Here is a 26,807-nt window from a genome sequence, read left to right on the forward strand (position 1 = left end):
ATGAATTTTAAGAAATTAGAAGAAATATAGCAAGAAGTAGTAACTGGAAGAAGTTGGAATAATATTGAAAGAAAGGAAGAAACAAAGGGAAACAAACAAATATTTTCTAAAAGAAAGGAAACTGTAATGGATACGGAGATTACTCCATTAAATAAATGAAAATTAGATTCAAGTAATATCTTCAAACTATCGATCTATATACAAACTTAATCAAATATTGAACAAAAATGTACTTAAAAAATCAAATTAATAATCAAAAACCCTTGGACCAATATATATATAGAAATCAAAAGCTATTTTAATCAAAACTTTTTCAGTAGATTCAGCATTGGAATTAAATATACATATAATACATACATACGAGTATATATGAAATTGAAATTAATGTAGCGTGGCATTTTATTGTTATTGTTCATTGTAGTTGCAATTTGATCGAAAGCCAAACAAGTGTTAACATTTCTGCAAGCAATTAACCAAACTATAACTATTCATATTCGCATATATCAGAATATATATCCACAATCGTTGTGGCAATGCAGTTGGTCCCCGCCAAACAGGCGTAGCTGGTGGAGCTCTATAAGAAAGAAAACGACAATTACAATTGGAGAATACAAAAGATTATTAATAAATATTGTTGAACGTGCAGATCGAATTAATGTTGCCATATATCTATATACAACTATGTAATCGCTATTCTATACAATTAAATTCTGCATTAATAAAGTTGAAAGCGTTTAAACTTGACTCTTGGCAAATAGTTTGACACGTGGAATGTACATAAATGGGTTCTTAAACACACAAGAGTAGCCCCGGGCTATGGTATTTTTTTTTTTTTTTAATAGAGCGACAGAGAGTGAAAGATCCTGTGGCCATGATTAGCTATTAATCGGAATGGGGCCTTTGATCGAATTGTTTTATTCTATTCTTAACTTCCCAACATATGCCAATTTATTTTAATTAGCCAGCTCTAGTGCTTAGTTAGTGCTTAATAACACATGAGCAATCTGTAATTAGTGGCATAGAACTTTACTTGTTTTTTCGGATTTAAAGATTTAGATATTTAAATGGTTTATATTTTTTTGAGTAGATTATTAAAAGCGACAGCTGTTTGACAACATGACCTACCTCAGCCTATTTTAATTTAGAAAGAACACGATAAATAAATATCGTAACACCTGAGCGGATTTATCATATGCCAATTACAATACGAGTGCGAGTACAACTTTGTGATATAATAATTGGCTGTGTGAATCGAATATGAATGTGCTAATACGAGTAGAACAGCAGCCAGAGACAGTGACAGAGACAGAGCCACGGACTTGGCAACAATTAGCGGCAGCTGATCGGATGTAGGCGATATCGAATGGACTCGTGGGAACGCCCACGTTGCGGCTCAATTAAAATGAAATTAATATGAAATCAGAACGATAAGGGTTGATGAATCGAAACTTGTATGCCCTCCTGCAGCTGCGCGGCTCACTAAAATTATTTAAACTGATGCACTTACATATGTATATGTGTAAATTATATTTGTAAGTATACTAAATCTTGCTGTCGTTTGATGAACTGAAACTCGTGCAACTTAGTGGGAAGTATTTTTTTGTGACGATTTTTACTGATTTCTTAGGGAAATATTTCGGCTTCCTTTTGAAAGGGATTTCTTGGGATTTCAAGGGATTTCAAGTTTGTAGTTCTTTTGCGGCTTGCTCTATAGTTCTTAAGGGATAATATGGGAGAGAAGACAGTCAGTCCCGAATCTCTACCTCTGTCATTCACAAGCTTCATGAATCAATGGCTATACCCTGCCTGGCATTTGCTATACTATAGTTAGTGCTGATATGTTCACATAGAGATATCTCCATTATGCCATTTATTTCGTATGAAAATGAAACAAATGAGCTGCCAGGCCAGCGAAGCTCAGCTTGGATCTAAGGTTAGTTAGGAGGCATTTATCAACTTTTGTTGGCTTTTGTCGGGCTGATTGTCTGACTGATTTGGGTCAGACTAAAAAGGCTGGCCTAACCACCCAGGGCTACTTTGTACTCTATTTGATGGGTGTAAACATTTGCACTTGATTTCAATTCCATTGCAAAGCGACTTGCCGGCGAGTCGCTGGAGTGGATTACGTGCCGTTTGGTAGGTCCGGCTGGGCACTCGAATATGCTCGTGCAGTAAAGTTCTTTGGTCGTTTTGGTCTTCTGTCAAGGTCACTGAGCAAATGGGTTAGGGTTGCAGGAAACGCTCTGGGACAGAGCCAGAGTCGGGCACAGGTTTGTTGAACCGACGACGCTGCTGCTGGCTAATTGCCGGAAGCCCAATGCACTTTGCAATTAAACACTTTTCATTAATTGTTGAAGTTTTTTTTTACGCCTGGTAAGAAGAAAATAAAGACAAGAATCAAGCTGCCAGCAGTGGTACGGTACGGAGCGAAACACGTTTCATTTACAGCCGCCGCCGCAGCATTTCAGATTTGGCTAATTAAAGCCGCATAAAACCGAAAAACGAAAACCAACAAAAACCGAAAGAATACAGCAGCAACAAGAACAACAACAAAAAACCCAAAATAAAAGCCAAGGTTAGCTGCGCGCGTTGGCTTTGACAGTAGCCAAAGGAATTAACTAGAACATGTCTATGGCGCCAGATTTGTGTGTGGTATTTGTGTGGCTTTGGCTTAATCGAAAATCAAAGTCAATGACTTACAGCGTGCATGGCCAAATTCTGCTTATGGTTTTGGTTTTTGGCATTCTGGCCTGGTCCGCCATTTATTTCGAGCCAATTAGTTGCAATACAAACTTGAGTCTTGAACTTTTCAAAAGACACTAACATACTAAACTGCCACGAAACGCCACGCCACTCGATGCTGCTGCTGGAACTGCCACAGAGATACAGCTACTGGTTGGTAATCGGGTAATCGTAATCTGAATGCCACTGGGAAACTGGAGGTGTGAATATCTTGCAGCCAAACCGTTAGCCAGCCCACTGCACACTACGTGTGGCACTGGTCCGAGGCGCACCTGTTGGCCAATTCTAATTTAAATGATCGCGCATTAATAACTGCAATAGCTCTCGGTCTAATTAGAGTATGAACAGGTTTCCCTCCCATATCAGATAGGGCTAGATGTAGGAGTAGGGGTGTGTGTGTTTGTCCAGGGGTTGTTGTGGTTGCAACTCATTTGAATGAGAGCAACAACAGCTGGCCTCATGAATATGGAAGAAATGCTAAGCATATGAGCGTGGTGGGCGTGAGAGATCTATCCGTAAACAAACAGGGAATATAAATAGATATAATCATATTCATAATTCATAATAGAGGGAATCCCTGAAATAAGAGCAGCTCTGACCCACTTTCCATCAGTGAAGATTCTCAGCAGCTTCTAGATCTTTCGGATAATCCTAAAATCGACCTTCAATGCAATCGAATAGCATGCAAAGCTCCTGCCAGAACACTTAATGTCGTACGATCCATAATTAAAAGTTATTACAGCACCAATTGACCAGACAATTACGCCACCAGTCCCAGCTGCACTAAACAGACTGCTAAACAGTTCAAACAACTCGGAATTCGAGACATGGAAACGACACCTGGCCCAGATAAGTGCCAGCAGGCCAGCGGGTAAGGGCCAGCTTTAGCTTCAGTATTTGCTATAGAATGATAGATAGACCACTTTCGATCATAAATTAAAATTAGAATTTTAAATGCAAGGCTAATTAAAAATAATGAAAATACTTGGGCGAAAACCTGTGAGATTTCATGCCCCGAGCTGTTGCTGTTGCCGTGGCCGTCACTGCTGTTAGACAATTGCAAGAAAATTGTGCATATAATTTCCCATTAGCAGAGTCGCCGGCTAGCCAACTAGCCAGCCAGCCATCGGGTCTGCCCGATGACGTTGTCATCGCTGCCAGGTGGCTTGTCTTGGCCCGTCCACTAGGGCGTATGAGCGATAATGATTGCACACTGGCCCGCGCGTGCAACAGCGGCACGGCACGCGATTCATTCGATTTAGAGTTAATTTGGTATGGATTTTGCGCATCATTATTCCCATTCATGGGTATGTGGAGCGTCTGCCAATGTCAATATTTCGGTTTTAGTTGGTCAAATACAACGGGAAACAGTCGGAGACAAAAAGAGAGCTGACGCAATGTCAATAGAGTCCACTGTGAGATGCTTTTGTTGTTTGTCGCCGTAGGTACATCCATATGATGATTGGCTGGCTTGGTGGAGGAGAGCCTAGAGCCAAAAGTTTTAAGTAGATTTACACGCTTCACTGGTCCACTTGTTGACTCTGGCTAATTAAAAGTCGTGCACACGCGCCTCCGCTTCGTGCCGGAAGTTTTCCCAGAGTTTGGGGGTAGAAAGACAAAGGTCGGTCCGTCACTTGGACCGGGAATCACATTCCATCTGTGTATTTTATGTTGCGTTATTAACTAATAATTAGGCGTTAATTTTTCCAAAGAAATATATACAATGCGGATTTGCTGAACCTTGAATGCAAACAGTTCCTTTCGCCAAGAAACTTTGAGATTTATCCAAGTAGTAAATGTCACGTTGTACAAAAGAATACAGGACTTCTTTATGTCCTAATCGTATCATAAATAGATTGATTTCTTCCTTATAGTCAGGAAATAATCATAAATTTTTTATAATTAATTGATTGATTGTCAATTATTATAAGATAATTCAGAAATTAGCTCTGAGTTTAACGGAAATCCATTTGAATTTTCAGTAGCAGCATTGCCAAGCGCCACTGTGACATTTTATATGTATCTTACATCACATCTACATGTGTAATTTACTTTACACGTGCTTCCACTGAAAGCGCTTTTTATCGCACAGCTTTGGGCATGAGCTCTCCAGCGTAGACAAACGCTGACTGCTATGAAACTCTCAGGGGAGTACCCTTTTTACACACATTTTCGCAAAGGAAAAACTTTTGTGATCTAGAATAAAAATTGTACATTTATTTACATTTAGAAACGCACTCCACTGCTGTTCAGTCTTTTGGCAAATTGCTGTCGCTCTTCCCCCGGCTGTAGGGCCGGGCGCCGCCGAGCATGCGCTCCAGCAGACTCTGCTTGGACTTGCGCTTGGAGGCGAGCACCTCTTTGCACAGCTCGTTGAAGACCTCGGCCACCTGATCGACATGATCGGCGGCAGAGACCTCGCTGAACTTGCACTCAAAGTCTTTGGCCAGGATCTCGCCCTCGTCGCGACTCACTTGCCGCAGATGCACCATGTCCACCTTATTGGCGCACAGCTGGACGGGTGTGTCGGATTGGAGATCAGACTTGGCACGGCGTATATAATTGAAGCTCTTGCGATCGGTGATGGAGTAGACAAGGAGCAAGCCATCTGCCCATTGCACCAGCTCCGCGGCATTGGGAAATTCATCATCGGCCTGGGGAAAGTGGGGTAAAAAAACAGGTGAGTGTTTTGAATCCGTTATTTAGTAGATAAAACTCACCTTGGGACATGTGTCGAGTATCTCGAAGAGCACCGGCTCACCGTCCACCATGGCCTCGTGCTTGTACCGATTCTCAGTCTGATGATCGTACTCGCCAATGTATCGCTTCGTTAGGAAGCGGACGATTAAAGCTGCAATCAAATATAATAACCAAAACCATTTACGTAACATGAATTTAATTTAGAGTTCTTTATCATTCAGACAGATCAGGTGTAAACCAGGGGAACGCCCTCGTGTCTCGTATGCTCGCTCCCGAGCCACCCTTGCGCCTTGGATTTGGGTCAGCACTTAAGCGAGCGTAAAGTAGAAGTACCAAATGTACTGGACTGCAGGGTTTGGGGAGAACTGCAGGTGGAAAATGCGCCTTGTGGGGTTAATAAACCCGCCTTGGCTACACCACTACAACGGCGACAAAACAACAAAGCGCTGAGCCCTAATGTTGCGTGTCTCGTGGACGTGAAGTAGGCTTGCTTTAGACGGGAGGGTGTTTGCCCCGTGCCTGGGTCCTGCCTGGTCTCTGGTCATTTCCTATGCAAGTGCTTTGAACTCGGAACTAAAAAACCGTCGAGCCGCTGGGAACCGAAACCTCAGGCGCCACTTTCAGAAAGGCGGACGATGACGGTGTATTGTAGTGTAGGAGGATGTGTGTGAGTGTGTGTGTTTTGGCTGGGTTGCCTTGGTTGCTTCGCGACTTGTATTTAACGACATTTTCATCATTTATTTTCCCAACACCGCATACACATTCGGCCAACGACTGTTTTAATTTATGTTTTCCGATTTTTCTTTTTTATTTTCCACGAGGTCAACGTTTAAATTTTTCGACACACGACGCCGAAATGGCAATGGTTGGGTGGCTGGCTCTGTCTTTGGCCCGTCTTCTGCGAGTGTCAGTGCCTGCCTGCTGGGCACTGATCGTGTTTATGCGTGCACGGGGAATTTTAGGGGCAATGGGCGTGTATGTGGGCGTTTTAATTGCCACCCCCCGACAAAGACATACATATGTACATACTTCCATATACATTAAATATTTGTGAGATTCTGGCAGAATGACATTAAAATATGTGGCTATAAATTTATTAAGCATATATGCATTTGTCGTTATATATTGCTGGGAACGTTTGGATTAATTTGATTTTTTCTCAAGGCAATAAAGAATGCCAAGCGGGAATTTAAAGGTGCCCAAGAGGAGTTGATGTTAGAGATTTCCGCATGTATTTATGTGTGAGGAACTCTCAGCTGGAAGAGTGACTCAATCAAGTCGTCTTACGCCGCCACGTTGGATGTGTGCATAGCTGGTCATTTTATGACTCTAAAAGAGCAGCCTCTAAATCATTTTTCAGTCAAACTTTTCATTTCGAAATGGGAGTCCACCACTTCAGAGTGTCAGCCTCATCCATAACCCAGCCAGACGCGTAGCTCATTCATCTGTCATCTGTGTATGCCCCGCCCTGGCATCAACTTGCTGCATGCCACGCTGTCTCGTTGTCTGTCTTTTCCTTTTGCGTTTCCACATTATATTTATTAGTGAAGCATATTTTCTAGTCATAATTCATGCGGCTCCACTGTCCACGATCTGCTGCTGCTGCTGCCAGTCTCTGTGTTTTTTTTTTGCACTCGGAATTATTGGTCGCTCTCTGTCGAGAGAGAGCAGGCGGAACATATAGCACGCAGGTGTAACCCGAAGTTGACAGCCGGATTGCATGGCGGAGGAATAAATTTACCCCCGGGATCATGGGTGCCTAACAAAATGTTACAAATTAAAATTATTTCGGTGCTTTTCGGAGGGGCCGGGCGGTGTAGGCAGGAGGCGAATGGCCATACGTGACGGCTGACAGGGGAACATCAATTTAACGCTAAGTCGCCCGCATCGAAGAAATATGCAACGTCTCGTTGCCAATGATCCATGCCCCGAGCATCATACCGATCTGTTCGATGTGCTCATTGGGGCTCATCATAAATTAGGGCCTGGCCTGGTCAGAGGCAGTGGCAGTGGCAAAGGCAAAGGCAAAGGCGCAGCGCTTGTCAAATCAAACGGTGGAAAAGCGATTAAAGCGGCAGGCAATGCCAAAGTGCCAGGCCAAATAAATTTCTAGTGGCATCCACAATCACATACACAGACACACACAGATATGGAGAGAGAGAGAACACAGATATGTCTGTGAGTGTCTGCATGTGGCATGTGTATGTGTGCTGCCACTTTATAAACAAAACAAACAACAGTCTAAATATACACGATTCGGCGATTGCTCAACTAATTTGCTGTTGTTGCTCGGCATCCATGCCATGCCGCAAGTATCTATCGGATATGTCTGCTCTTGTTGTCTGCTCTTCTTATTGCCGAAGTACTTGCTACTGAATCTTACCGCTCTTTCCAACACTGGGTGCCCCAATCACGGCTATCTTCAACTCCGTCAGCGTCGACTTCTTACGGCGAATGCCCCGCGTCGTCATCTTTGGCTGCCTTTCTGAATTCCTCCTTGTTCCTCAGTGTAGATGATATTGTTTTGGCACTCTCTCAGGTGTATCTCGTATCCGTTCTGGCTATGGTTCTGTGTATCTTCTCCGTTTTAATTGTCCTATTTTAATGGTTATTTCATTTCAATGTCAAAACAAGCGCATGAAATGCGTTTAAAATTACTGCACAGCACAGCACAGAAACACCTTTGCTCGCATCCGTCAGATACTTTCACCCTGACACGGTATTGGAAAATTAATGAGTCTTTGCTTCAGGTTTTATTTTCAAAATAATTTTGTGAATTTTTGTCTTATGTTTTTGGGCATTTTCATTATGGATACAGGAATCTGTTTGCGAATCTGAATGTGAATGTGAATCGGAATCGGAATCTGAAACGCGCACTGCACTCTTTGCCATGTGTTGTGGTACGTTGCCACCGAAAATTCATTTATTTATTTATTTTAACCATCAATTTTTGCGTATTTTTTTGTTGTTGTTTTCGGCCCCCAGCAATCGTACGGTCCGCCAATGATCCGCATCTGATCTGATGGAGTGTGTCTTTACTTTTCGCTGTCTGCCTTTCTTTTAATGGGGGATTCTCACAGTCCTCTGATTTTCCACCGATCCACCGATCCACATGCGATTTGGGCGGCCAATGAATTTCTACTGAAAGGCCGAATCTGTGCTACGCCGGAGTGCCGATCCGTGCGCTACGCTGCCGCTGCTGCCTCTCTGCGCTACGGTGTCTTCTGCTTTTCGCGATTGAGAGCGAGCGGCTAACCAAAAATAGCACCAACGGAGAGACCACTGCCTCAGGAGGCGCAGCAACAGCAGTCCCAAGAGCAACGAATCATCCATTCCCATGCCACGTGCCCAGCAATGGGTTAAAGTTAAAGTTCCATTGGGGCATTAGGCTAATCGGTGGCATCTGAAATAGACATTTAGAGAGCATCATCAATATCGGCATGTGTAGAGCGCCAAATGCATCGGTGTACATAAGTATGTACATATGTCTGTCGCCGTAAATTAAACTTAATTAAAGCAGCTGTGGGACAGGCAACTGTTTCTGTATATATGTCCTCCTCCTCCTCCCTTAGTTTAGAACTCTCGAAACCCCTTCTAATAAGCAGCTGTTTTGGCCAGCACCTGCTGGTGGATTAGAACCATTAAGAATTGTCCCCGTGGACAGCCAAGTCCAACTGCATAACAATTAAAATCTTTCCCATGAAACTAATATTTATATTTATTTAACTTTCCCTCCCTTTTTGGCTCCCTCGAGTAAACATTAAATTACAGACCTTTTAGTTATGCATATTAGGTTAATATTTTTGAGTTCATTAGGGGAAATTGTATACGAGTATTGCATCAATCATATGCAATATGCATACGACAATAGCCAGACGAAAAAGCCCCCCGCCCCCAGCACACAACAGTTGCACGTGTGTCTATCCCTATTGTGTCCCACTGGACACCCAGTACCGCGGGGGTGTTTAATGTGTACTGTGCCTGTGCAAATGTGTCCTGCTCTGTGCCCTGGTCTATGTCTGTGCCTAAGGGTTGAAAATTTCCAGACGGAAACAAGTAAAAACCATCAGAGCTACGACACTTCGACAAATAGATACCCTGGCTATTCTTTTTCAAGGAGTGATCTTATAATAAATGGAACTGCTGTTGGATTTATGCACATATCTTTCCATTATGGGTTCATTTCCATATGAACTTATTTTCCACATAAAATCGAGTAAACATGCAAATACCAGAGTAATCATTTTTAAATTTATATTTTTGATTATTATTAATAATAAATAAATGAAATAGAGAACGCTTCCCTCTGACTGTTACAAACTTTTACGCGCATCCAGTATACCCTTGCATTCCACGAATACCTTGTAAATAAAGCAGACACACACGGAAAACGCCTGAAAGGCCGCTTTCCGGAAAATCTTGGCAAATACTACCACATAGAGAGAGAGAGAGAGAGTGGCTGCTCAAAAAACCATAGCATAAGTAATACGCGACCATTTTGTGCCGGCAGCTAAAAGTATTCGATGAAATATATAAGGCAGTCAAAACAAACAGCTGGCAGGCAGCTTGCTTGCAGCCGTTGCGTGTTCGTTCATGTCTTGCCTTCGTTGTTCGTTATTCGTTTTTCGACCGGCGACGTGTTTGGACGTGTTCGTGCGCCACTGCGAAACTTAAATCGTGATTCGGAGTTTGAGTCGAAGTCGTCGCAAGTCGCAATCACCCACGCCGTAGTAGCGTCTCTTTTGGCTTCTTGCTGCCGCCAAAAAAAAAATAAAATAAAAAACCAGAATCGTTTTTATTTGAAGCAGCCGCGCGACGCGCGCTTTTCGGTGTGTTTTCCCTCTGCCACTTTATGTATATATTTTTGTACGATATATTGTGTGTGTGTCTTTACCCTATAGTTTTTCAATTCGAAAACTTATTTTCGTAGTCTTTACATTTAGAAATTTGCCCACTGCTGCTGCTGCTGCTGTTGTTGTTGTTAGTGCTATTTGCCCCTCAGTCCGTGTTGAATTTAAAATATTTTCCTTTAATTTGAAAATAAGAGAATTATAAATAAAATCCAACGACAGGAACAAGTGCGCGCGTGTGTGTGTGTGTATGTGTATGTGGTTGAGTGGTGCGCTGTGTTTAATGGAGAACGAACGTACTCGAATACTCGTATAAATGGCAAATAAAGAACCCTATAAGCCAAACGAAGAACGAAGAAAAGATTTTATTGGTGATTAGCTGAATAATTAGCCTAAGAAATTGGCTACAATGCCGGAAAAGTGTATCAAAAGCGAATGTTTATGGGAAATTATGAGAAAAATTATATTTTTGAACAATATATTTAGCATATTTTGGAACTGCTGTGAATAGCAATGTGTTTTCATGTGTATTTATTTTTTAATATTTATGGAATAGTTAGCATTTATTATTGTGATCTATGAGACTGATATTGACGATGGTTGCTCTTATTTTCTCTTCTCCTTTCTGGATCTACTTAGTATATTCCTCTATTTCCCTTTCTGGGTTTGATCTTCATCTGTGGTCCCTATACTATCCTTCTTTAGACGCTTCCTAGGGCTAACTTCTCATCAATCATTTTACAAACACTCAATCGAAGCTGCTCACACATACGAAATCTCTTCAATTATTTGTATATTAGCTTAACCATGAGCTTAGATCATACATCTCTGTATCCCCTATTATCCTTTAACCATTCTTCTTAGGTCAAACTTTAAGGCTTACTCATCATCAATCATATAATATACATACATACATATATACAGAGTACACAATCAAACCCACTCACAAAAATTGTGATGTCATCTGGCTTGTTGGCTTCTGCGGTCATCAGTGGCAGCCAAAGAAACGAAATTAAAAGCGAATATGATGTGACTTGCTGAGCAAGAAAAAGGTCTCTCGCTCTATAGGCGACATCATCCACTGCCTTACTTCCAAATTCGCATCGGGATCCGACTCCGACTGAGACTCGTTTTGCCTTCGGAGGAACGAAGCGAGGGCTCTGTTTCACATGTTGCATTTGCTTTGAAGGATATCCGTCAGCAGGCGCTCAGAAAATGAAATCATCAACAAAAAATAAAACAAGCCGAACAGAAAATCAATGAAATTCTAGGGACATTCTTCGTACTTGTAGTTTTTGGGTTGTCGCACTAAAAGAACTAAAAAAAAAAATGCATTTCTCGTGGCGACTCTGTGACGCTCAGACTCCCTGGCGACTTGGCCATGGCATATATACTCGTATATTATGGTGAAGAGAAAATTGCTTAATGCACTATACCCTCCTCCGGTGCCGCCTGCATTGTTGTCCTTTCGTTCTCCCCACCCTTTGTTCGCTGTCCGCTCGGGTAATTTAATCAGCCAAACGCTCAATTGACGCCAGGATAGCGGGGCACAATGCCAGTGCTCGTCGTAGCCTTGGTAACTAAATAACTCACAACCGCGAGGCCGAACCCCTAAGTACTGCGACCTGCGTGTGACCAGCCAGCCGCCCCCTAATCGCACCAGTGGAAAGACAGGGGGGTGGCAATTACAATTTGTTGTAATTTTTATTGACAGTTTTATTTTCTGCCCATGACGTCGCTGTCGTTGGCTTCGTGCGGCATATACTATGTTGCAACTGTTGCATGGGCTTCTGTAATTCGCGAACAGCGCACATTGTTGCCAATGCACTTCCATTTGCATTCTTTTTTGCCATTTATGACCGATTCGGAGCGAGAGACGAGCCCCTTATGTGCTCTCCTTTTATGGGAATGACCCAATAGTTGCTAAATAGGTTTATGGGCTGCGAGACAATAAAGAGAAAAGCAATTGTATAATAAAAGGTTGCTTGACAAGCCAGATGGATTTTGTCTGCTTTAGTTGCAGGATATCAACTGGTTTACAAAGGGAAATAATATTCCCAAATTGAAGTATCGTATTGCAAGAAACCCTGAGAATTGAAACAATACTGAAATATGACCTAGAACGAAGTTAGATAAAGAACTACTCAGAGCCATTACCCCCCGTGACCCATAAAATTCCTAGATGCCATATTTCATGATCAATTCATCAATAAATTAAGCAATTTATCAGCACCCCAAAGGAAGCGGAGAAGCAGCCATAAAGTAACCGAAAATATGAAGAAATTATGCAGAGCTGTCCCGTGTAAGATTTTTCTAAGGCATGCCGATGGGGTGAATGCCGCTACATAGAACATGAACAACTGTTAGCAGGCACCCCTTTACGGGACGGTAGCTGTGCTGTGCAATAAAATGGGAAATCGGAATTAAAACACGCCAGGCGTTGCCATCAATCAAGCCCAAAGTGAAATCCACGCAAAAGAGGGCCAAGACGCACTAATAGAAGGGGGCAGAAAACCAACCCCAAAAGGTAGAGTGTGTCATGAACCACCCTTACAATAGGGCTACATAGATAACCACCCTAAGTTAAACCCAAGAAAAAGCAAAGGAAACTTCAAGATATCTAGGTGGAAGATTGTTTTAGGAATTGTTTTTCTGCCTTACTTTTTGTGTGGTTTGCATTGTATCGTATAGTTTTTTGATATACACAAAAAAACACCCGCAACGTCTGCTGCTTGAACTTGAATTTCGCAGAAAGCGAAGCAGTCGCTGATGTAGGGGTACGATCTGTGCAGACAGAAACGAAACCCGACAAACAACTTTAGAGCTTACTTTACCCGTAAAACCGGCAGACAAGACACATTCTAATGGCAAACAATGGAGCCCCACAAACACACTCAAACAAATCGATAGACGTCAGGGCGGAGAAGCAGTGAGCGGAAAAAAGGTCCAACAAATATACGTACATATATATATATGTGTAGTGTATATAGGTGGATGTGTATTTGTATAATTTGAAACACAAAACCCGAAACAAGCTTTAGATATGAGGCATTCGAGTGTGTCCGCCGCCTATATGACATCATTCGGCGTCATCAACAGATAACCTCATCATGATCTCTCACTGTCGGTGCGGTCCGGTCTGTTGTCTGCATGCCCACAAGGAGATCGCATTCGCATCGAAATTATGTTAGCTAATTTCAATTTCTGTGCTGATTTTTCCAGAATTTCAAATTACATACATACATACACATCGTACATATGTGTGCATGTATGTGAATTGTCGAAATTTTTAGCTTATCTGTCCGCACATCTGTTGAGGATATATATTTTTAATGTTGTGTGTTTTTTTTTTATTCAAACGTCTTGGCATGTGGGCAAATACACAGGGGACTGGCACCCCCGAAAAATTCAGCACAGCATAAATAAATTATAAAGTAAATAAAGAAAAAAAAAAGGAAGGAAGGAAGGCCCAATGGTTTGCTTACGTTTTGATGATTATGATTATTGTTATGGCACCATTTTGTGTGCTACAAATGTATACAACAGATCTCACTTTATATGTATGTAGATCCAATGGATCCTGAGAAGTGCGCCACTAACCCTTAACCTTCATATACCAAATGAAATTTCAATATTTCTTCTAGCTTTCATCTACATATTTAGTATGTTCATCTGTTGTAATACACACATCTATGCTTTGCTCTGTTGCTATTTTCTATATTTCGTAAATACTTTTTGTATATGTGTGTCAAAGCTTTTGCAAGAATCAGATGACTCAGAGTCGCCGACGCCCCTCACAGGCATAAGATACAGATACAAAGATACTTTCAGGCTATTTCGGCAACTGTCATGGACCCCCAAGCTCATACAGTAGCTGCTTGCTCTCTTTGTGTTTTATTTATGACGCATCAAACAACTACTCGTATTTTGGCGGACGGACCCCCGAAACTAGGGCAAACTTTTCTGGGTTTTGTTTTGATTTGTTTGGCGACCAAGTCTTTGAGTTTCCTCGAGCCTAGGGGCTTGCCAACATTACCATTAAATAAGGCAGTTAAAGTGCAGAAAATTTCAATGTCAGCCTGTCAGACAAGAGTCGGAGAAGGGGACGGGCGACGGGCGACGGCGCCATTGTCAATCTAATGGGACATGGCCCGTCGAAAGCTCTGCCCACGCCACAACAGATTTGCTCTCTGTCGGGTATACTCTTGGATTTGGCTTCAAGTATCGCTGGGAAGACGGGGAAAAATCTTGTGAATTACTCGAGAACATGTTAAAGTTAATGTTGCATTCGAGGAAATGTTTTCCTGTTTTTGTCTGCCTCGAGTCGAAGTATCTGCCGGCTTGAATGACAGGCCAACGTCAAAGCCAACTTGTAGCTACAAATGTATCCGTGTATCTCCTTTTGTGGCGTTCTTGCTGGCGCTCTTGGGGGCCGGTTTTGATGGGGGCCAAACTAAGAATTGCATTTGTCGCACAACGAACGAAGTTGCTGTCGGTCTTTGCCATTGAATTGGAAATCAAGTTTTTGAGGAAATGATTGCAATGCGTGACTTGACTCCGTCTCTTGGTCGTGTCAGCGCCGTTTGGCTCCCATGCCTCTTGCCAGAGTTTTCTGCCTCTACCTTGACTGTGATTTCTGTGATGGCCCTGTCGTGGGTTACCATACATTTATGGCGCCATACAGCGCACAGCACAGTCGCATCATCACAACGATGTCTCAATTGTCGGCTTCCCCGGCTCTAATGCTGTTTTTGGATAGCGCCAATTAACGCACTGACTAATTAATTGAAAAATGAAATGAACCCCTACAATTACAAATCAATTAAAGGCTGGCCAGCCAATTGTGTGTGTGTGTGTGTGTGTATGTGTGTGTTGAAACCGAAGATTGCCAAACATTTTCAAAGCATTCCAAGCCGCTTTGGCGTTTGGGAAAGTCTGTCTCGACTGGCGGCACTCTATTGCAAACACATTCCAAATGCAGTTACGAGGTCAAATGCAAATTTGCGAAACATTAAGTCAGCCTGGGGTCTCTGGAGGTCTATGATATCATTATTACGGAATTGTGATTGAAAATCTAAATCCAAAGCAAACAAACTGGTTAGAACTTCGCCACGTTGCCTCTAATTTACCTTGGAAGCTCACTTTCTGCCCCTCAGCAGACTGTCCGCTAAAAAGTCTTTTAAATATAGATCTTCCACCCGAAAAATATTGCGTCAAAATAACGAGATGATGTCACTGCTCCACATAGCTCTCTAGAGATATGTATGTACATAGTTGTGATCTCGTCGCTCCCGTTGTGGTTGCCACTGCCACCGCAGTGGGGTCATGACACTAACAAATTGAGGCAGAAATGGACAGCTCCTGCTACACCGCTGACGGCAATGAAAATGAACGAAAAAATTTAAATGTAATTTTTTTGCCATCTGCCTCCCGCCCACCGTCTGGCAGACAGCTGACAGAGCAGACAGAAGAGCAGACAGAAGAGCACAGCAGCCAGAATGGGAACCAGAATGAGAACATTGTAATGTAAACTATGAGGAAAATGCAACAAGTTGCAAGCAGGCGGCCCCATTGCATCCAAGTGTTGGCTAGCCTCTGCCTCTCATCATGGAAATCCAAACAAAATGAAAATTTATCTATTGATTTACCTAATTGTACAAGGAGGGTATTTGTAAGGGGAAAAGCATGATCGGCCTTAAAGTGTGTGTGTATGTGTGAGAGCAATCTAGATCAACATAATTATAGCGAAGGTATATATATATGAGAATTTCTGGAGATCCATATTGAATGACTATAATGAAGCTTCAGTAAGCAAGATCGATCTGCCAGGGTATCAATATCTTCGCTAGTCCACATAGCTAACCTTCCTTTTTCTCATTTTATCCATGCGCTCGGGGCACAGAGCATTTTCAACATATTTCCACATACTGTGTGATCCAAAAATAAAAACAAAAATTGACTTGAACTTCTTTCCCCTGTGGATAACTATGGAAAAGGCGGATGGCTGGCTGGCTGGCTGCTTGTTTGTTTTTCTTGGTTAAATAAAAAACAGGAAATCAAAGCAGAACATTTAGCTAATAGGGAAATCCCTTAAAATATTTTTGAATAATTATTGGCTTCTCCGCTGTGCTTTTGTTTAGAATTTTGCCATAATATGGGGATCGACCGATGCCATTATGTGGTTCTATATAGAAACTAAAAACTATTCAAATATAAACAACAGCAGAATTATGCTTTGAGAATATGTATTTATGAATCTGTTTTCCGACTGTCAGAGAAGACAAATTTTTCTATTTTTGTCTTGCACTAATTGAGAGAATTTTCGCCATAAACTATGTGGAAATATTTCTCCACTGGATTTGTACATCTGCATAACTTAACCTCCGCTATCTCCCCCGATATAATGCTACTCTTCTTCCCCCCGCAACTGTTCGTATTCTTTGGGGGATTGTGACTTGCGTGTGGGGCCCCTATAAATTGCTCAATCATGGAATCTTTCTGGGTTTTAACATTTGCACATAAATTTTTGTGGGTTTTGTTAGAAAATGTTCCCCAATACAGAAATTTTCTTATGAAGAGCTCGGAGGGGTCATGTTCTCCCCATTTCCCCATGCACTTTCCCTGCTGACTGCTCTGCTGCTCTTGTGCTGACCCAATTTCCTTGCCTTAATTAATTAGCCGGCAACAGGCACGAGCCAACATATGAGGTGTACCCCGGGATGGGGGATATGTTCGGGTAGGGGTGGGGCATTGCGTGTGCCCACCCAAACAGGGGCGTGACCAGGCGTGGCACCCCGTGGTGCGTTGTTGTTTAGTTGTTGTAAATGCGTTTCCGAGTGCATTAAATGGGAATAAAAGATGCTAAGTAGTCTTTAACTTTTACCCGAAAGTAAGTGGGTGGCTCGTCTATAAATATATAGTTTTTTTTATATATAGATACTTGTACATAATAGTTAAGACCCTGCTTAGCAGACAGCATTCCTAACAAGCTGTCAACACGTTTATGAGTCAGGTAAAAGCGGCTTTAATGAATTTCCATATCGAATATAGTATATCCAGCATTGGAATGGCATTGCAAATGCAAATCTAGCATACGAAGAGACCTCACACAGGGGTAACGAAAACAATGAATTATTACACAACATCATTTACAAAACTACTCTCTAGCGGAAATGGGCTTCATAAAGTCGCCAGGCCAAGGTTTGGCTTTTGGGGCGTGCGATGTTGTCGCCTCACCTTAAAACTCCCCGCCGACACATCCATCAATAATTCACCTACTCTATAGATTTGCGTTACGGTACTCTGCCGGATCGGCTGGCTCTCTGTGTGAGTGTGTAGGGGTCGCTTCGATGCAATTGTAATAAACAAAACAAAACCAGAATCACGCTACGTGCTGACAATTCCAAACAGCAAAACAGAGAACTCCACAGCCCACCCCACCCCCTAATTAAATGTACAAATTTATGAGGCAATCGAAGAAAAATGCCAAAAGTGTTTACTCGTACAAGTGGAAAGGTTTATCCGTAATTATGTATGAGTCGCCACTCGAAGCTCTGAAAATAGTCGAAATTGCAGGCAGCTTATACGGAAATTATATGTGGCATTATGCATGGGTTTGTCTGTTGCCCGAGGCCCAGTAAATGTCAAAAGGTGCCATGAAATTTGCAATGATTTCCATTTGGCTTACAATTGAAATTAACGTTTTGTTTTTGTTTCGCTTGCGCGAATCTGAAATGGAAATTTTGTGTAAATGTAAATGGGGCCATTAATGGTACATTGACTTGATCCCAGGGCAGTGTTAGGAGGCAGCAGAAGGCTGCAACGCTATCTTGATACTCATCTTCTTTTGATTTTCAACTTAAAATTTTCCAGTCATTTCTCTCACTTTCATTGGCTGACACTGCACCCTTCAATGCCTTCACTTGGCTGCACTTGTTTGGGCAGACAGCCCACGTAGGCTGCTGCCCGCCCATGTGCGGAGCCAAATTGCTGACACAGTTCGAACGGTCGCACAATTTATGCATTTAAAATGTTAATTAAGCCTCTCACAGAGACAGCCGGCACAGTGTGGCCAGAGAGCGGTGGCAGTCATTCATGAGTTTAACCAAATGCAAGGCAGCGGCCTTTGTTGCGGCTTTTCTATTTTCCTATTGAATGCCGCGCTGTCGTCGTGTTACGCATAATTAAGCGGGCGGCCTGTCAAGCGCCGCGCTGTCTGATCGCAGACCCCAGTCCATGCACATGGCTTCCCCGCCCCCCGAAAATAAAAGCAATTGACCCAAAATGAGTATCGATGCACAGGCGCAGCAAAGCGCAACAATCTCTACAGATACGCGAAGAGAGAGAGGCTCCGGCTGCTACCTACAAAAGGTGCTAAGAGATCTTTGGCAACATAGTGGCAGCAGGCAGCCAGGCAGCCAGACAGGCAGGCCTTGGACAAACACCACCGACCAGCGAATAAACAAACGAATGCAAAAGCTAACAAATAGAATTTGCACAAGGCATCGACAGATACGACAGATATATTGCCTCACACACTGTTTTTGATTTTGGCTTTGGCCTTATCACTAATTGACTTTTACAAAGTGATTTAAAGAGGGACTGATAAACAATCGCCATAGGTAGCCAAAACCCAAAGGCAGACCAGACCCCTTGCTGTTCGCGGCAGCAATTGTCGCTTGTCTTTTGTTGTCATTAAATTTCTATTTTGGGGGCTGCCTGGGTTGACTCGCACATGCATACATACATTCGTACATATGTACATGCATAATTACCGCCACTGTGGCGACGCCAACAGAGTTCTCACAGTAGTGCCTGCCCCATAGTAATTTTCATTCCGAAACATAGCCACAGCGCGGCAGAGGCAAGGGCAGAGGAAGAGTGGCAGCCAAGCGGAAAAGTTGCAGGCGAGCGTGTGGCGAAAACTGAAAAGAAAAGTCAGCTAAATTAGTACAGGCGGCAAAGGTGGCGTGAGTAATATCGGTTGGTGGACAAGCGCATATATCTATTTCCCATGAGTTTATGTTTTTTCAATGTAGAAGAGATTTCTTTATGTAGTTTCGAATATTTTCAACAGTTGTGTGGGCCGGCAGGTCTTTTAACACATAATCTTGTAAATTATAGAAGATATATACATCTAGGATTTCCATATTCAAAATATTTCTCCATATTTCCTCTTATCATAGTTTTTCTCTAAAATACTTTTGCTTAATTCCCTTTCGACATTTCCGTTTCCTTTTCAATGGCAAAAGTATGATGGCATTTACTTAATTGCACTCGTGTGTGTGTGTCTGTGGGTCCCCATACATTTACATCATACTTAATTGTCAAACGTTGGGAGCTCCCTGTTGGGAGCTCCCTGTTGGGGCTTGTTTTTTTTTTTGCCGGTTGGCAGTTCGTTCCATTTGGTCTCCAGCTCTCCCTCTATATCCCATCGGTGGCACGCAATGGAAAATGTCAGCCATTTTGGTTGCTAGCGCCGGCAAAAGTTTACCTTAGGTCATAAATAAGCGCACTGTGTCATAGACAATGCCCATGTGGGGCAATCAGAGGCAGTCCATGGTGTGTGCTTCCAGGGTGTGTATGTGTGTGTGTGTGTGTGTGTGTGTGTGTGGATACCGGCTTGGATTTTGGTGGGTATTTCTATTGGATTTTACGCTTTTCGGGGTGTGTGTTTTGTCATTAAGTTGAAACTGAAGCTCCATTTTTTGTGCTGTTCGCTGGTTACTAATTTGAATTTTTGGTCTCGAACCCAGCGACAGTTTTTATAGTCGCTCTCTTATTTTCGTTGTTGTTTTTGTTGTTGTTGTTATTATTATTGCCGGCTTACGTCATGCATTGCCCGCCAGTTTGTTGGCTTTTGTTCAGCGATTTGACCTTTTTGCTATATAGCTCTGCTCTGCTCTGCTCTGTCTAATTTCAATGCTGATGCTCAGATAAGCCACCAGTAGCCATAAACTTTACTATATTTTTGTTTTGTTTATACCAGCAATTTGTTGCAGCCATCCCTACTGATAACCCATTTGTCCGATCCGATCCCTATATCTCCATAGATTTGTATTCGAGGGGCGTCACATTTGTCAGTTTTTTTTGTTTAGTTTATAGTTCAGATAAGACTATTAGTAGTGTTTCGAAATGAGTCATTGGTGTAGCCTCAAAGTTCTGTGTACTTGTAGATTTTCAAATATTTATTTTGTTTAATTTTTAGTTTGTGTTTGACCTTTGGCAAGGCCGTCATCAGACCTTATTGATGGGCCCTCTTGGCGATGTAACATTAAAACTTAGGCAGTGTATAAGTTTTAGTTTAATCAGACCTTGAGATTGATTCATTATATTCGCTGTAGGCCAGCTGTAGGCAATTGCCTGGAAGAGCTGTTCAATTATCTGGTTGGTGGTGGTGGTGCTGCTGCTGAGATCTTGCAGATGTCTTCTGCCCATCTGCTTGATGGCCTGGCCTTGTCTGTGGCGTTGGGTTGGGCTTGGGCCTGGGGTTAGGGGGCGTAGATCACACGCAGAGTCAGTCAAATGTTGCGCTTTCTGCTCGGGGTGATGTAATTTGCTTTGGCTGACAACTCAAACAACCGGTTTAGCTAAAGCCGACAACAGAAAACAACAAACAACAGCAAATACAACGAAAAGGAATGCCAAAGTTTTCATTTCGACTAAATGATACCCCGTGCTCAGTTATCTTCTTATGTCTGTCTGCTAAAAATGGGCTAAAAACTTAGATAAATATTGTTAAAAGTATTTTATTGTGATAATCTTAGGGGAACCCCATTCATCTATCCATCTCCTCTGTTGCTTTTACCTGTTAGCCACTCAATATACCCTGCCTATCTTCAAGTACCCCTTAATAAAATACTTAAGATCATGTTTCTGTCTCTGCTGCGCAGCTGGAAAAATCCAACCGCAACAAGTAAACTATGGCCATAGTCGCGCAGTTTCCTTTGCCCTTTCCATTTTCAGTATCATTGTCAAACTTAAGCACTTCTTCCACTTTAGGCATCATCTTGCAAATTGCAATTCAGACAACGAGCAAGTGAGAGTGCCCACTCCTCATCTTCATCTCCATCTTCATTCTCCCTCGACACATGCATTTTAGTTATTATAAAGCAATTTACTTGTCGAGTGGGTTTAATGCACTGTCTAGTGGTTGCATTAAGCCCAAGACCCCGCACAGGCCCAGGCCACTCTCTTGCCTGCTCAACATTTCACACAATTCTTATCATAATCGCCAGCCTATATAGTTAACTGATGATTAAAGCCACGTGTGTAGATTCCATTGACAATTTAATTTAAATTGATGTCTAGGGCAGTTGCTGTATATATTTTCGTTATAATTGTTTATTGTCTGAGCCTAGGAATACCCTATGATCTAGGTATTAATATGAGGAGCATGTGTTTGCAGCCTACTCTGGACAGGTGCATATGATCGATGGCTGTAACTTTGTATAGACCCTTCCCCTAAGTAGTTGACATTCTCATTTGAGTAACAAAGTAAAGATCAATCTGTCAGTGTATTCAAATCTTCGACCCATGGAAACTCTGCTCTTTCCCCTTGGTATTTCGTTCAATTATTGTGTTATTTTAGTGGAGCTCCGAGCATTGCTGCCGCATGTGTGTCGACTGCTGCCTATTGCCTATTGACACTTGTTTATTTTTGACACCCAATTGTGTCGAACATACAAATAGTGTATACCCAATGCATACATACATACATACATACATATATCTATATTTATGAGTATGGTTTTCAACATGTTTTGTTTGCCCCTTTGGTTCATTGACAATGACGATTATCATCAATGGGTGGCATCATCAAATGGTTTGATTGGTTTCAGCTACCCCCTAATTGGATATGGGGGAAGCTTGATGAGTAATATTATGCAGTAGATTAAAGGGTGCATAAATAGTTTTAACCATCTCTGACAGCCTCATGGGAATAGGAGTGAAGTGGAGTCGAGTGCTTGTGGTTGCCTGCACTTGGTATGGCTTACTGTCTGGTGTGTGTGTGTGACTTTTGTGGTTGCGTGTGGTGCCTTGTGTTTCCAGTGTCTTGCCTCCGTTTTGCATCACAGAGATGATAATAATCTTTCTGCTTGCCTTTCTTACAGAACCGAAAGAGTCGACTAACATGAGCAGCGGACTGCCAGCGAACAAATAGAGAAAGAGATAGAGAGAGAAGCGGAAACGAAACGAAACCCACCGAAAAGGTGGCTTAATTAGAGAGATTATACACAGATAGTTTGTAGTAACCCGAATCGAATCGAGAAAATGGGTTTTATAGCAGATCGCAAGCCGCGTGTCAACAAGACGTTGATTTCGCTCAAGTTTGTCGTCTTTTTTGTGATCAGCGGTGAGTATGGGAAGAAACCCCAGACAAGACCATTCTTCAGACTAAAGATTCGCCCTCCTTTCAGGTCTGACAGCATTGCATGTGCTGCATGCCACCAAGCCGCTGCTGCTGGGCCTGAACTTCTCCGAGTATCGTACCATCAGCATCATCGCACCGTTTGTGTCCATTTTGGGTCCATTGATTGCTGGTCCCTGGGCCGATCGTTTGGCTGCCCGGAATCCCAATACCTTTGGCCGCACTCTGCGTGTGCTGACTGCCATCTTCCTGCTGATAGCCGCCCTGATCTACTCGATCCTGTTTGCCATACCCGAGGTCAGTCGCTCGGATGCCCACCAACCGCAGGTCAGCTTTGGCTGCGATGCCAGCGGCGCCTTTCTGTTCCAGGAGCGGTGTGGCGCCAATGCCAGCTGCAGCCAGTGGGACCAGAAGGAGGGCAGCATCAACCTGACACGCTGCACCTACAGCTGCCAGAATCCCAAGCACTACGAGAACATGTACCAGGTGTGGCTGGCGGAGGTACCCACCCTGGCCCCCTCCACGGAGCAGAGTTCAGAGTTCGAGTACGACGATGACGCGACCAGTGCCGTGACAGAGAGTCTGCGCTCCAAAAGGGAAGTGGTGGACTCTGTGGACCCCGATCCCGCCGACAGTGCCGGCATTGAGTTGGTCAGTGCCGAGGCAGCCCGTCGTTCCATTCGACAAACAAAGACGCCACCCAAGAAGGTCTACGTGCAGCCGCCGCATCTCTGCATCACGCAGCGCAATTCTCTGGGCCAGAATGTGGTCAACCGCTGCCATGCGTACACCGAGGACACGACGAGTGTTGTGATGCAGGCCGTCATGGGCTCTGCGATCAGTCAGGAGGAGAAGAACGACGACTACGAGGGATGGTGTCAGTATCCATTGGGTGAGTTCTTCCCACAATGATTGTTTGAATTGAAAGTGTAAATGGCATTTTCATTTGCAGAGGGCTTCCAGTGCCACATACCAGAGGAGCAGGTGAAGTACATGAAGGACCTGAAGGACGGCACCAACTGCAAGCCCATGGTCGAGTGCCTGGTGGTGAATCCCTACCACGACGAGAGCGTGCTCTCGAACAGTGAATGTGTGAATGTAAGTCTGAGCTATATAACCGCTTTCTGATCCTCTTCTTTAACTGGAAATCTTTCGACAGACCACTGGCAGTGTTCAGGATACTCTGGTGGGTTACACGATCGTTCGCCTGCTGGGCGACATATTTCCCATGGCTGCCCTCACCCTGCTCAATACTGCCATCGTGATTGCGGTGCGTGAGACGTCCGAGGGACGTGGAGAGGTGTGCCGCCAGTATGTCTGGGGTGCCATTGGTTATGTGGTGCTCTTCTCGCCGCTAGATTTGTTCTTCTTCCAGCAGGAGCCCAACCAGGATGCCGCTCTGGTGGCCCTGATCATATTCATTGTGTGCTTTGTCCTGGGTGCCATTGTCCTGCTGTGTGCCTCGCAGATGCCGCTGAGTCCGCCCGAGTGGTGGTGGCACACCAAGACCGGCATGCTGGTGGTGCCAATGTCTGCCATTCGGCGCTATAGTCCCGAGATTGTGGTGCTCACCCTGGTTTCCATACTGTTTGGTACTTTCTGGAGCAGCATCCACAGTTTCCTGCGCTGGACCTTCTCCGATGTGGATGCTGTGTGCTATTCCGGCCTGATCCTCGTGCTGGTGCTCTTTTTCAATGTGGACAAGTTCATCGAGTACTGCGGACACTCGAACATATTCATTGCTGGATTGGCCATCTATGTGATTCGTTTCACGGCCCTGAGCGATGCCCAGACCCAGTGGCTGACCATTGTCATGGAGGCCATAGAACCGGCTGTCATTGGCCTGATTTGGATAACGATCATTCTGTATATGCGTCATGCCATGCCCCGGAAACTGACGGCCACTGGACAGGCCATCGCCGTGTTGGCATTCTTCGGATTGGGTGAGTTTCGGCAGCATCTGCATAACTTGAGGGATTTTATTTACCTATTTTCTATATGCAGGCAAAGGTTTTGGTGCTCTGATCGGCCTGGCGCGCGATGAGAAGAATCCCAAGCTGGAGGCCTGGCAGTGCACCTACCAATGGCTGGCCATTGTCGCTTGCATTGTGGCTCTGATCTACTTTGTGATCTACAACTTAATACTTGCCCCGCGCTGCACCGCCAAGCCGCAGCACTCCGAGGAGCTCATCTCGGGCTCAGCCTCGCAGAATCTAGGCGCCACCTCACCCGGCAATGGGGCCAGCAATGGAAACGGAGCGGGAAATGGAGCTGGTGCTGGCCCTGGTGCTGGTGCCTCCCTCAATGGCAACGGGAATGGTAGCTATTCCCCTCTGAGGGTCTACCACAACGAGAGGGGGAAGAAGGGACAATTTAGGTACTAAGAGGGAGATATATATAGGGCTGGATGGATGCGAACATCGCCATCCGCCTCGAATCTCGCTGCGAATTCGAATGATATTCTTAGTTTATAAATGTGTACACCACCACGCCTACTCGTCCTCCTACACCCATGCCCGGCCCGCTTGAGGGCAACACTGCTAATAGTTTGTAATGCATATTTTTGCTAAGTGTATACACCCAGAGAAATGAAGAGCAAACACACAGAAAACATAAACGAAAACCACACAAAAAAATAAACAAAAAACAAATGAACTTTTTTATCGCATGTAGAATCTATTTTATTTTGTTATTTAATGCAAACTAAGCGAGTTCATAATTTTAATTAAAACAACATATAATAAAAAAAACAATTAACTGCCCAACTTTAATTGCAACAATAGCCGCCACAGATACAGATACCCCCGCCCGTTATGATATGGCTCCCTGCCACCCTCTCTTTATTGTAAACTTATAAAAGTAAAGGCATCAATTTTTAATGATACATTTGCGTGATTTTACTAAGCATAATGCATGATGATGCGAGTATACATACATACTACAATACGATACAATACAATACAATACAATATAAATGTAACAATAAAACAGAAAATGTAATTATACAAAAAATATAATTAATGGTAATTAAATGTTTTCAAATTAAGCGTAATAACTGCTGAAGAGGTTTTGTTCTATTCGTTTTTGTTTTGGAAGTGCAAATTGTCAGCTGAATATGTAATGAAGGTAATCTTAATTCCTTGAAGATATACGGTTTAATTATAGAAAATCTTAAAAGCTATATAGCGGCGCCATCTGTAGGCTGCTTTCTGTATAAGCTTTCTTAGATTTTTCTTTCACGAACTTTGAACCATGAAAAGCTACTATGCAAGCTTAAGTTACTGAAAGCTCTTGTCTTTACATACTTGCACCATATAATACGTATCCTTCGCTTTTCTTAATTATTTGCAGTATTTTTACCGCCACGATTTGCAATTTATGAGTCCAATGAATTGCATTTACTCAGTCAATGACGTTGCGTAAATATTGTGCCAGCACTTGGACGTCCAATATATGAGTCCTTGAGTGTTGGGACCCAGTACGGAGACCCGCGACTGGGACAAAGGAGCTCCACTTGACCCCGAAGGATATTCGATGATTCCTTGGCTGGGCTACCCCTGGCTTCTAATGGCCAGAAACTAAAGAGGAGGCAACACACTCAGAAAAATAAAAATTTCATATATTCTACATAGTTTTTGAATTTAAATATTCAATGAATGATTTAACGAGTGTCGGATAATAATGTAGAATTGATATTTGCTTGAGCAAATTATTTTATAATATACTTATTATACTTATTTTTCTCGGTGCAGTCAGCGACACTGTCCACGCGGGCAAGCGTTAAATGAAAGTAAATAGCCACACATAAGACACACACAGAGAGATATCAACACATATAGTTTCTCGTATATATCTGTATGTACACACTCATGGCTATTTACTTTTGTGTACATACTTATTTAGTTGCATAAAAGGAGTAATAAGTGCGGATTTTATGATGCGACGCGACACAAAGAGGGACACACATAGCACACACACACACAGCGGGCTCTCCGACTCGATTGCCTTCCTCTTGAAGTCTCGACGTGCGTCTGCCCTTTGACATTACCCACACACAATCATGAAGATACTACACACACACATACACACACACAGAGAGTGGTGCAAGAGTACTTTGTGTGGAGTATGGGTGTGTGTCAAAGTGA

General features: G+C 43.2%; 2 protein-coding genes and 1 long non-coding RNA gene across 4 annotated transcripts; 1 reads left to right on the top strand and 2 right to left on the bottom strand.

Moving 5' to 3' along the window:
• Positions 1-282: 282 nt before the first annotated feature.
• On the bottom strand, positions 283-3,011 carry LOC111069527. The gene is made up of 2 exons (XR_002607287.2): positions 2,701-3,011; positions 283-574 (listed from the first exon to the last, which is right to left on the bottom strand). It is a non-coding gene; the product is annotated as an uncharacterized LOC111069527 (long non-coding RNA).
• A 1,928-nt stretch (positions 3,012-4,939) lies between these two features.
• LOC111069515 (ras-related and estrogen-regulated growth inhibitor) lies at positions 4,940-8,588 on the bottom strand. Of its 2 annotated transcripts, none has more exons than XM_022359615.2 (3): positions 7,826-8,588; positions 5,463-5,593; positions 4,940-5,396 (listed from the first exon to the last, which is right to left on the bottom strand). In XM_022359615.2, exons 1-3 carry the CDS (start codon positions 7,911-7,913, stop codon positions 4,992-4,994), a joined length of 624 nt encoding a protein of 207 aa, XP_022215307.1. In that variant the 5' UTR covers positions 7,914-8,588; the 3' UTR covers positions 4,940-4,991. The 2 variants fall into 2 exon arrangements, with proteins under 2 accessions (XP_022215307.1, XP_041448249.1); XM_041592315.1 differs by having other exon boundaries at positions 8,521-8,540.
• Positions 8,589-10,073: 1,485 nt separating this feature from the next.
• Positions 10,074-25,658, top strand: LOC111069528. The gene is made up of 6 exons (XM_022359628.2): positions 10,074-10,271; positions 22,406-22,647; positions 22,712-23,554; positions 23,615-23,760; positions 23,822-24,605; positions 24,667-25,658. Exons 2-6 carry the CDS (start codon positions 22,566-22,568, stop codon positions 25,044-25,046), a joined length of 2,235 nt encoding a protein of 744 aa, XP_022215320.2. The 5' UTR covers positions 10,074-10,271; positions 22,406-22,565; the 3' UTR covers positions 25,047-25,658.
• Positions 25,659-26,807: the final 1,149 nt, after the last annotated feature.

The sequence above is a fragment of the Drosophila obscura genome, unplaced genomic scaffold (assembly GCF_018151105.1).
Source record: "Drosophila obscura isolate BZ-5 IFL unplaced genomic scaffold, ASM1815110v1 contig_1, whole genome shotgun sequence".
Taxonomy (NCBI): domain Eukaryota; kingdom Metazoa; phylum Arthropoda; class Insecta; order Diptera; family Drosophilidae; genus Drosophila; species Drosophila obscura.

Coding starts and splice junctions, on each gene's coding strand:
- LOC111069515 (XM_022359615.2), bottom strand. CDS start 7,913: ATGACGACGCGGGGCATTCGCCGTAAGAAGTCGACGCTGACGGAGTTG. Junction 5,594..7,825: donor ACCCAGTGTTGGAAAGAGCG/GTAAGATTCAGT, acceptor ATTTGATTGCAG/CTTTAATCGTCCGCTTCCTA. Junction 5,397..5,462: donor TACTCGACACATGTCCCAAG/GTGAGTTTTATC, acceptor CACTTTCCCCAG/GCCGATGATGAATTTCCCAA.
- LOC111069528 (XM_022359628.2), top strand. CDS start 22,566: ATGGGTTTTATAGCAGATCGCAAGCCGCGTGTCAACAAGACGTTGATT. Junction 22,648..22,711: donor CGTCTTTTTTGTGATCAGCG/GTGAGTATGGGA, acceptor CCCTCCTTTCAG/GTCTGACAGCATTGCATGTG. Junction 23,761..23,821: donor CGAACAGTGAATGTGTGAAT/GTAAGTCTGAGC, acceptor ATCTTTCGACAG/ACCACTGGCAGTGTTCAGGA.